The 11967-nt window shown below is 39.3% G+C and overlaps 1 protein-coding gene across 1 annotated transcript in view; it reads left to right on the forward strand.

Moving 5' to 3' along the window:
* The window catches only part of kiaa1549lb (KIAA1549-like b), a 58021-nt gene extending 49546 nt beyond the window's left edge, over window positions 1-8475 (forward strand). The window contains exons 17-22 of the mRNA XM_068730757.1: window positions 10-142; window positions 2375-2749; window positions 2835-2929; window positions 3325-3473; window positions 4012-4163; window positions 5528-8475. Of these exons, the coding sequence (XP_068586858.1) occupies window positions 10-142; window positions 2375-2749; window positions 2835-2929; window positions 3325-3473; window positions 4012-4163; window positions 5528-5791 (1168 nt within the window). The 3' untranslated portion in view covers window positions 5792-8475. The remainder of the gene's footprint in view (window positions 1-9; window positions 143-2374; window positions 2750-2834; window positions 2930-3324; window positions 3474-4011; window positions 4164-5527) is intronic.
* Window positions 8476-11967: the final 3492 nt, after the last annotated feature.

Genomic DNA, 11967 nt, shown 5'->3' on the forward strand with positions numbered 1-11967 from the left:
AATTGACAGGCACTCCCAAGTAGGGCAGCCAGCCTATCGCAGCAGACAGAGTCTGAGCAGTCCCAGTCCTGGAGGAACAGAGATGGACCTGCTCGTTATGAGGGAGAGACCCAGAAGAGGCATCCGCAACAGCGGCTATGATGTGAGTCACATGTTGTCACCAACTGACCCTGTCTCCCAACAAGATGCAGTTAAACTTGCCAAAATAATTCATGTTTACCATTTAAAAAAACATAGCACCTACTCTAGTAGTGCTAGTAGTGATTGACACAACACCTCGTTGGTACTTTTTAAATAATATTAGGTACTATTAGATTGGTCTCTAACTTATTATCAAGTATTAATGATGTGTTGGGGATGAACTATTCTGTACTGGGAAGTTAGTTATGTGTGTTTTTGTTGTTACTGTTATGTCATCTGTTTTTACCATGTAAAGTGTCTTTGACTACCTTTTTAAAGCGCTATACAAATAAAACGTATTATTATTATTATTCAAATACAACTGTATTCATATGCTTGGTACCAAATTCAGATGACAATAAAAAAACAACCTAATGCCACTGTTTTAAATCTAGCATGATGGAATTTAAAAATAGAAAAGATCATTATCAATCAGAGCTTGTCAGTTGAAATATGTCCCTTATTGCCCTAATTTAAGTCACTGTGCAGACACTGAGCTGGAAATCAAGCATATTCTACTGAGGTGTGGTAAAAAGTATGCCACAGCAAGAAGTGAAGTGGTTCATTCATAATTAAGAGTTCAGATTTATAAGGTCCTGTCGTTTTAATATGTATTGCGTCTCAGGATGGCTGGTTTATGCCTCCACTCTCTCATTGTTCCATTAGGGCTCTGTGTATGGCTCTTTCTGTCATGAAGCCATAATACTATTATGTGAGCTCCCGAGAGTAATCGAGCAGACCGTTCCTAAAAAGTGTTTTCATTCTGAGCTGTACTTTTGTAAAAAATATGAGCAGAGGTAGAAACTGAACTGTCACTGACCTGCCAGCCATTTTGACCAGTCACAGCAGGAAAAACACTGGTCTAACTGGCTCAGGTATTGTGCCGGCTCATTGGCATGGCTTCCTGGGACACTTACTTGGTAAATAGAGAAGTTATTATATGGACCTGTACTAGTCAAATGTCTGCTGAGAAAATCTTGTGCATTTGATACAGATGTATCAGACTATTGGGACGCCAGGGTGGTGCCATGAGCAAAATGCCACATGTTAAAGCATAACAAACTTCAGAATTATATTACAGCAGTCTCTTGACAAGCACTACAATTTGACATTATCCAGACAAATAGTAGTTCCTTGATTCTGACCACCCATTGTCATGATTCTTGGTCCGTTTGTATTTGTTGTGGTCAGACTCTGTTAAGCCAACTGTTCAGCTCAGTTTGAAATATGGCACAATAGTCAGTACAAGCTACAAAGTCCTTTTTCAGAACTCCTGGCCCTGTTGATTACAATGGGACTAGTGTGGCTGCAGGCCCCATCACTGCAGATGCAAGCCTCTGCCGTTTCGTGTTGCAGGGCGGGCTGATTTATGAGGTGCACTACACTAGGTCTCCTGTGGCTACCCTCTATTCGCACAGGAAGTAGGGCAGCCTCAACTTGTATTCATTTATCACTGAATATAAGGATTGAATAGATGGAAACAGACACTGGGAGATGGAGAAGGAGTACAGGTTATGGAAAGATGGAGACTTTCAAAAATGTGAGAAAGAGGATGGAAAAATGGAGTGAGATAGCAGGCAAATAATGAGGGAAATTCAATGAATATACATGGGAGACAGAATGACGTTTATACTTTAGTGTAGATAAGAAAAGAGAAACAAAAAGGGAATATATAAAATAACATTTGCACACATATAATATACCTCCAGCAACTACTTAAATATTGTTGGATTGCTTATAAGTAAAGTACAGCACTCACTGAAATAAAAACTGCCTGGTTCTGGCTGAACCTCCTGTGACCAAGCTGGATCAAACTCCTCCAGCTGACTTGTCTCAGAAACAACATGAAACAGCCTCTTCTTCACTCAGTCAGCACCTTGTCAACAGCCCACTGAGAGAATGACAGGAGACATAATAGAACTTGTTACTTACCGGGATTCTCAAGGTGCATCTGTTGATATCTTGTCAATCAGTTTGATTTTCTAATATTGGTCCAGGTGTAAATCAGAACATGCCTCCCCATGTGGCTGCTGCTACAGATTTACACACACAAGCCATCACCATTTACTTTGGGCGCTTTACTTAACAATTTTGTCCATGTTTCATGCCCTTTTTTCTTGTATACTAAAAAATGGCTTATACTGTTTCTATGTATTGTGTGTGTTGAGTCTCAATGTCTTTGTATATGTTTTAGACTGAGCCTGAGTTGATTGAGGAGACGAATGTTGACCGTCTAATGGGGCCACGAGGATTTATGTATGGCCAGGGCTTGAAAGGCCACTCGGAGACGTCCACTCTGAGCTCACAGCCGTCCATTGATGAAGTGCGACAGCAGATGCACCTGCTGCTGGAGGAGGCATTCAGCCTGGCTTCAGGGGGGCAGTCCACATCCGGAAGGCACTCACATCATCACCACCCACCTCCTGACCACTACAGTCCCGCACCGCCTCCCCTCCCCTACGCAGATGTGGTGACCAGCGCCCCGGGTACAATGAGCTGTGGAAGGGGAGGCTTGCAGTGGGTACCATCCTATGGTGCAGAAATGTATCAATGCAGCCTGCCCAAACCGGTAAGTGGGATGAGATTATTTCCCCTCTCTTAACAACTGTGTTAGAGTTTTTGTAACCTTGAATGCCTTCCACTATCTGTTTAAGGCCTTTCGCTTCACCCAGCTTCCTGAGATGGCCATGGGCTCTCCTCCCCCTTTACCACCTCGTAATGGACCCCCTCTTGGGACCTCCTTAAGACGGTATGTCTGAGTCGGTCTCACACACACACACACACACACACACACACACACACACACACACACACACACACACACACACACACACACACACACACATACAGATTCCGGCAGACACAAGCATACACACACTGTCTGTAGCATCTCGAAGCCTATCAAATAGCCCACATTTTCACATTCAAATTCATGTTCAGGGACTAGATATTCACCTAGTAATGTGCTGTGGCCAGGGTCATTTAAGGCCTTGTTTAAATTTGAATATTGAACTAGTGCATTGAGAGATGGCAAGAATGTTAATGAGGTACTGACTTTTCCACATAGAGTGTGTCTGCCATCTAGTGGCACTGACCAAGTATTTCAGTAACTCTACGTTTATGTCTAATCTTTGTCCAACTTAGTTCCACTTCTGACTTGGGGCCTAAGGCAAGGAGCACAGCGACATCTGTCACTGAAATGCAGAGTCAACATGACGACAACCCATATGGGCCAACAACTAGAGCAGCACTTCCATCTATCACTGCAGAGCAGCCTGTGTCCAACTACTCAGGTAAGCATATGAGGAGATAATGATAGTAATTTACTTTATTTGTATAACACCTTTCATACAAGAACTGCAGGACAAAGTGCTTTACAATAAAGCAAAAAGACATAGAATGAACATAAAAGCAGGGATAGAATGCCATAATTAATGAAAAATAAAACACACTGAATAGTTATAATAATATGAAGACTAGTACCCATATGTGCAGCATTCACATACATCAATAAACACTACAGCAGCATCAAAGGGTCTCCATTTTCTTCTACTTTTCCTACATCAGTGGTGGTGATTTTATTATTTAGGGACAAAACTCAGAAAGTATTACTAACATTTGGCACCTAGGCCCCTGAAGTTATGAATAAACACAAAAAAACTACTTTTCCCGACGGACTCACTAGGGGTCTTGACTTTGCATTTTAAAAGAAACCCACAATGTGCTTTGCTTCCATGCCAACATGCATTTTTCAAGAATAGTAATAAATACATCCCCTGAAGTACATTCACCAGTGGAAGAATCTGACAGCCTCTCTTCTTTCCTCTGTAGGAAACCCAATAACAGCCGTCTATGCCATCCCAGCCACCAGGCCCGGCTACTCAGAATACTTTGTCTCCACACCAACCACCTCCTACCACAGTCCCTCCTGGATGTCCTATCCACCTGAACCTGAGGATGTGCCGCCACAGTGGGCAGACTCTGTAAGGAAGCCTATTTTGCTTGCTTAGAAAGCAGCTAATCCTACTAAAAGATAAATAGATGAATAACTGAAAGATGAGAAATGTATAGAGGTAGAATAACATGACCAGATGTGTTGATTAAACCAGCACAGTTCGTATTTGTCCCCGTGGACCAAAAACTCTTTGTCCTAATAATCAAACCTCAGAAAATAAACTAACTAACTAATTCTAAGTCACTATTGTGAAATATCTTGCAGAAATAGAAAGTAGAAGAGCATGTACAGGTTAAAAAAAGTGTTCTAAACAGAAAAGATATTCTCTGTTTCTCCTTCTTGCTTGCTAGTGTAGTACGATTAGACTCAATCAGTGAGAATTATTATTTTAGACTCTCGCAGAAAGTCTCGTAGGGTGTTATTGAAATACCACACCCTTACCTCCTGGTTGTCAGGATATACAGTATTTCATAACTTCTGGTCACCCCATGGAGCCACAAAAGTGTGCTACATCACTGCAACAGCCAGGGCTAAAAAGGAATAATTACGCTTTGAAAAATCAGTAGGGAAATATATCTGTCATGCGTAGGTGAGATTGCCTTTCTGTATTTAAACATTGCAGTAGTTGCAGACCATCTCAACATGGCACTGACACAAGTCTGTTTGTGCTCATGTTCCTATCCACCCTCTAACAGGGTTGGGCCTCATTAAATAATAGTCCTCCTTCCTTCTCCTCTGTTTTTCATTAAAATAAGACGGTTCCATTCGTCCTGTCAGATCTGTAATTCCGCATGTGTCCCTCCCTCCCCTCCCATGCACAGGAGTCTTCTTGTTTGTATGGAATGTTCTCTTTTTTTATCCCCATCTGTTTTGCCTGTTTTAACCAGATGCCTTCACGCAGTGTTATTTAGAAACCATTTGCTGATCTGAATTTAAGGCTGGCATAGAGTGGACACAACAAAATAACGGGGTAGTTGAGCACATTTCCTAAAAAATAAACCTATTTTGCTGTTTTTTATTTCTTGTTATTTAAATCTGACACCTGAAGATTTTGTATCACAAGTAGTCCATTTTGGAGTTCAAACACTGTTTGAACCAAAGTCCATTTCAGTATTATACACTCACACCGTAGATCTCCACGCTCATTACTTTCCCCGTTATTTTTTGTCATTCATAAGGATTTTTCCCAGATACATTTGTTTATATTTTAATTTATCCCTCATTTAAATCTTTTTAAAATAGTGGTGCATGAAAAAATGTTCACTCAGCAAAATAAAAAACTGTCTCATATACTGTATCCTTCTAATTATCTAATTGGCAGTCGTCATTTTGATGGGTAGTAATGTTATGAAGTGGCTTTATTACTGATTTCACGTCTTCCCTGTCTTCCAGGTTCCTCTGCCTGGGTATGTAGAGGCTTTTCCTCATCCTCGCTACCCACAGGGGAGCCCCACCAGGTTGCCCCTACAGTACAACCAGGCACTGGAGCAGCCACCCACTTCCCCGAGCCCAGTATCCCAGCAAAGGCTGCCTCAGGTGGTGAAGGACATGGACAGCATGCCCCTGAGCAGCCTCTCCACCTCTGCACTCGTGCAGGCTATCCGGCTGGAGGTGGCAAAGCTGGCGAAGAAGCAGAACGACGTGTTTGAGTTTTAATTTTATTTTTAATTCTCCCCTCTTGTATGCAGGAGATGGTTAACTGTGCATTGGTCTTCAACAGAGGTACACAAAGGCGGTGCTCCTTCAGTTTTTTGATGTTTGTACTGTAAAATTAGCCACTGATTGATTTTTGTCCACACACCCTAGGTGTTTTGCAGCTCCTGAAAAAAATTGTTTTATTTTTAGAAAAAAAAATGCCATCCTCTATTGATGATGTCCCAAGTAACTACATGCATCTCTTCTTTGTAGATATGTCAATAGGATACACTTAATATGGAGAATATAATTATTTCCAGGTTCAGACATTTCTTTGTGAATCAAAATCAATTGAAAAGAGGGAAAGGGTAGCATTATTGTCTGTACTGAGAAGACCAAATACTTCTTGTCAGATGGTATAAGTATAAACCACAGTGTATATGAGCATGTACAGTATTCGGACATCATCTATCTTATCTCCTTTTATTGACCGTTCTGCTTCAACAAGACGGGCTACATCAATATCACTTCATTCAGGTATCTGTACCACATCAATCTACCACAAATTCTTCACTTTATTTTCATATCAGACACCAACACCATAACAGTTAGTTCCTGGTAATTAACAAATGCATTCAACTGAGTATATATGGATCTGCCTTTTTAGTTGAACCCAATTGAACATGAAATCTTAAGTTGCATCTGTGATGATGTAATAAATTGATGGAGATTTTATGTATTTATATGTCTGAAAATAGAGGAAAGCATTTATTTCTTATATATTAGTTTGGGTGTGCACAAGGTACATTGACTTGATTGACATGGCGTGAATACTTAAAAACATGAACTTTCAGAAACCCAAATGAAACAGTTGAGTTATTTCATATTTGCACAGAGTAGCAGTTTTACAAGTAGCCCAGTGGTGTGAGGATGTACAGATGATTCAATGCACATTCTACTCCAAAACCTGTCACAAAACAATTCTCTTTGCTCTTGTTGAGTTCAACTATAAACAAGGTTAGCATTGTTTGTTTACTGGCCTTAAGACATCTTAATGGTCTCAATGGGTGCATTTCATGAATAAAGACAAAGTTCATGTAAACTACTGACCTAATGAGAGGTCTTACATCAGTACTCCTGTTCTAAGAAGTTTTAAGTGCACAAACCATTGTGTAACATTGTGAATGTCTGCCTAAGCGTCCACTCATTGTACAGTACAGTACTTGTCATTTTCCCAAGAACTGTGTCAGAAGCACTGTGTTCAGTGTGAACACAGTGTGGAGCACTAATGCACCCTGTAAGGTGCAAAGTTTGACTATGCTGAGGTAGACATTTACCAAAGCTAATTGATTATTGCAAATTTGTTTAAAAACTGCTTCTTCACATTAGGCATTAACGTCAATTATGTTTTTAATCATCTACATCATCTACATGAGAGCATCAAAATGCAAGAAGTGGTCAAATTAGATGAAACAAAAGACTGCAAACATAAATAAAAGCCAATGAGCCTTCCGATAGCTACTGAAATGAAGGAAACTGGTGCTTGCTAGTATTATCCCAGCAGCGACAAAAGTGAAGGAGGTCAACTCTTTAATTAGTGGAAGATCGGGACATTCATGATCCAATTAAGCTTTTTGATGACATGATTCAATTAATATCTTGAAGCGACACATTTTCTTTTTATTTGAATCACTTAATTGGCCATCTTAATCAGCTTTGCCACCCTTTATTATTTTGTCTGTTTTTGAAGTCAGACTAAAGCCACCATACCAGGGCAGTGCACAAAACAAAACTATTCAATGAAACGAAACGTCGTTAAATCATTGAAGACTCGTATTTCACCGTGGCATAAAATCCTTCAATTGTTTTACATGAATTCTTAATGCAGAATTGCTGGCTTGGGAATGAAAAGTCGGACTGACTGCAGATGAGTACCTGTAAGCCTATAGCAAGGGTGCTGTAATGTGTTTGCATAAACATTGAGATGCTATAGCCTACTTTTACTATATTATTGAACATCACACGGAATGCTTTGCTGATTAGTAAAGTCCATGCTGTCATAAGATAGATGGCAGTTGTGACATAAGAAAGACAACTATGAGTGAAAATGCCTTTATATCATTTCCTTTCATAGGACAGTATTGTTATTGCAGCAATCCTGGTTGAATTAGCCTTTTTGCATTATGTTTTTTTAAAAACCCTCGCCCTCTTCCAAGAAATGTTCTTTTATACTCATGCCTGTTTGTGTCTACGTAGGTATAAGGAAATACTGTATGTCTTAAACTCAACAAGAACTTTGTTGTTGCTTGTTTTCCCAATATTCCTTTTTCCCATTATTCAGAGGAGCACTTAATGTCTTAAGAACTGTACTTAATACAGTGAAACCATTTTTGTGTATACCAGAAGTGAACACCTTTCCACATTCTCATGCTGGATAACTGAGAATACTTAAAAATAAAAGGGTTTTATTTGGTTTATTGGTTTAGAAAAAATGTATTTATTCTATAAAATGATACATAAAGTGAGCTAAACCTATACAAATCTATGTCTTTTTGTCTTCCTGGCAGGTTTCTCATTTCCTTTTCTCATGTGCTTGATCTTGTTATATTTGATGTTACTCTGAGATTGATTTGAAAGTGAGACAAATGGAGAATGAAAGAAATATTAGCCTACATGATTGAAATGAAATAAAAGATTTTATTAGAAGAATCAATCATTAATCTGTGTCTTCAATACCTCTTACTTTCTGCATGCCATTTGTCCAGATGAGCAATATCAATAGAATTCAAACAATTGCTGTATTGATGCTCCACTTCCATAGTCTTCTCTGGTATGTCAGTTTGCCACTTTTATCATTTTGGACCTAATAAGTAGTAGAGGTGATTATTATTGCCTTCTATTTACACCACTCTTCCGTTGCTCCATGAGGCAGAGTAATGGTTGAAGGTGAAGGGATTCAGAGGTTGGTAGTTGTGTCCCGTTAAATGACCTGCTGTCAGCCATGATGCCTGAGCTTTAAATGTTGTTATATTGTTATATTTCTGTAGAGGCATAAGCATCAGTATATATGCTACTGGGTCACAGTAAATAAAGAAATATCCAGGAATGTCACCTCCAAACTTAATATGCTAGTTAATGGTTTTCTTATTTTTAATGCCACGATAATAAATAAAATAGAGAAATGACAAGTATAAATCCCTTAAAAGCTTGACTTGCAGATTATTTTTCTAAATTTGAAACTAACCAGCCAGCCTCCAAGGGAATTTTATTAATAACAAGATAAATGATATATGTATAGATAACTGATTACAGACGTGTTGTCAACACCAGTGCCAGAATCAGATTGCCCCATCTTTGTTTGTCTTTTATCCGTGTCCGTGTATAAATAGTGCAGTAAATCTGTAGTTCAGCATTTTCCCACCAGGGCTCAGCCTAAAGCCATGCAAACAAACGTTCTCCCTTAGTGAGAAGCATATTGTTATCTAAATGGTAAATTAGCCAAGTCAGAACTCTTTCTCCCTCTCTTCCAGAGATAGAGGGAGCTGTGCATTCAGCTCGCAATGTTCAAGGATTGATGGCATTCTTTCAGAGAGCTGTTCATTCTGTTGTGTGTATTTGTTAAGCTTAAATTTGGCGTGGTGCTGTATCAAAATGCATTATATTGAATGGTGTTTGGAGAGTGGTACACAAAAATATTGCAACCCCGTGTTCACCAGAGGCAGACAGTGAGGGATAAGGGAAGTAATAATGATCAATGTTTGGTTGTTCTACTGTAAACAAACAACCTGGCATTGCTGCTGTCATGATCTCTAAACGCACAAAGTTTGCTGTTATCTAATCAAAAAGAAAATTGTTTGACATTGTTACGCTCAGGAAATGTGGCTTCATGTGTTACTTATCTTGTTGCCATTTCTAATCAGAATTATTATTCACTCTCAAATCAGGTCTGTGTTGAAGCACATCAAGTTTATCAATATCAGTGCAATGTCGTCAAAGCAATAATACATTAGTATTACAACATTTCCTTCTATAGTTTACACTCCACTTGTGTAGACGCTTTCATCTTTGTGCTCCGTTAATCTCCATCTCCTTATGAGTCCCCATTTTATATCAACTGTGTGTACAAAAATACTTGTTTTTGATAGTGTCTTCTTTCTCAGGTAGAGTGTACAAAGCTACAGCCTAGTTTGGCAGTTATTAGACGTGATCTAACTCTTGAGTGCCTATTATCTCTAATAAAGGATAATTAAATTAAGTATACAGCCTTCTCTCGTGCACCACAGGCATTCGATAGTTACCACAATGGTCAGTGCAAGGACAGGTCAAGGAAAATACACTTGAAAGCAAATGAGTGAACAGAAACTGACACTGAAAGTGATGTTTCCACACGCTGCACTTCCCCATCTCTCTCAAACTGGCTTCAGACTGAGGTGTTGCTGGGAAGTCTGGGGAATCAGACAAGATTTGTGAAATGAAGCGTAACCAGAAATTCTCTGTTTAGAAGATCTTGGTGAGACAAATGATGAATTACTTTACCCTTAAATGATCTAATGACAACGGAAATGCCAAATGAGAACATTTTCCTCTTCTACAATTCATTTGATATGGATGAAAATGACACATTGTCTTCCACCGACTGAAGCCTTCGCCAGTGGTGCAATTTTATTATGTGAACTCAGTGGGTGGTGGATTGAAAGTCAGACTCCAAACCAGACTGACTGAGTCTCATTAAGTGAGGCGCCTCTGAACTGCACAGTGGAATAAAACATGACGATTATCTTATTGCCTGTTGTGCCTCTGCAACAGATGCTTATTTCAAATGAATCATACGTGTAGAGTAAATAAAGCTTTGAAACTTTTTCTGTGTCAGGGCAGTTGAGCTCTAAATAGACAAACCTTTTCATAACGTCTTGTGTGGTTCAGCCTGCTATTTCATGTAATTCTATTGATTATTTCTCTGCCTACTGCGGTCGGTGCATCTCAGCAAATTCCAGTCCACATAACTTGTCCACCTCCTGAAAAAATGATCAGACCACTGCTGTGACCTGGTTACTGTGAGTGTAAAACACTCAAGAGGAAGATAACTGTGTGTCCCCCTCAGTCTTCCCCCTCATATGCTGCTCCCTCTCCTCACATTTGTTGCACTGGCTGTTTGAAGACACTAGGGGTTGTCCAAGATACATTTTTTATATTTTTTTACCAACTGGGTTAGAGATATTCTGCATGCAAAAAAAACAAGTCTTTTCTTTTTTTATTATCATAAATTGGTCCTTCACCTGGTCACAATATCTTTTTATCTCCAGTATTGAATCCTCTATTGATGAAGATTTTTTTTAAACCAATTTTCACCCACCTGTTTGTTTTGTTTTACTGTCTATAAAAACAGACTCTGCAGCACGTCATTTAAAGACATTCAGTAACAAATGGGTGCTCTCTACCCGTGACGCAATTAACTCACTGGGTGTTTGCTGACAGGAAAGTAAAAATGTAACACGTGTTACACTTGAAGTAGTAATATTTGTCATTTTTGCTGAATAACACTGATGGATTATTATTGGACAAGGTTGTTCAGGAATGTTTTCAATATTTAACTTCTGGTAGAGAATGATTCATGATAATTGTCCACATTTGATATTTAAGCATGATTAGGTATAGCTAATGGAAAACTAAATCAGGTTTAAATGAATACATGTGTAGCATTATGGCTGGATAGGGAGAAGAGACTGATCCCATGGGTGTTTAAGGAAAGCTGGCATGGTTATGTGTGGCTTTGGCACCTGAAAGGAATACTGAAAACCTTAAGCACACTCACAGAGGAGCAGACACACTGCCCAAATCTCAACAACGCAATGTCTATAGCTGTGCATCAAGCCAGTTGATTTAACTCCTATCGGGAGGTGAGTGTAAAGGTGAGGTGAGACAAAAACAAATGTTTTTCATACAAGCATAAAAGAAACAGCCACACACATTTCTCTGAGCAACCCTGTGAACGTTCACCTGCGTGCAGCCCGGAGAAATATAAGCAGAAGTATTTAGTCAGCATTGATTTATGATGGTTGCAATTGATAACAGTGACAACCCAGTTCAACTCACTGAAAATCAAATCTAAATTTCCTTTCATTTTGTCAGCAAGTGGTTTAAGTGGCTGTGACAACCAGGGATTGTGTCCAGTCTAAGAAAAATGTCAAATTGTCAGC

Source organism: Cebidichthys violaceus, unplaced genomic scaffold (genome assembly GCF_023349555.1).
Source record: "Cebidichthys violaceus isolate CVI_PGR_0920_01 unplaced genomic scaffold, fCebVio1.0.p SCAF_5, whole genome shotgun sequence".
Lineage (NCBI taxonomy): Eukaryota > Metazoa > Chordata > Actinopteri > Perciformes > Stichaeidae > Cebidichthys > Cebidichthys violaceus.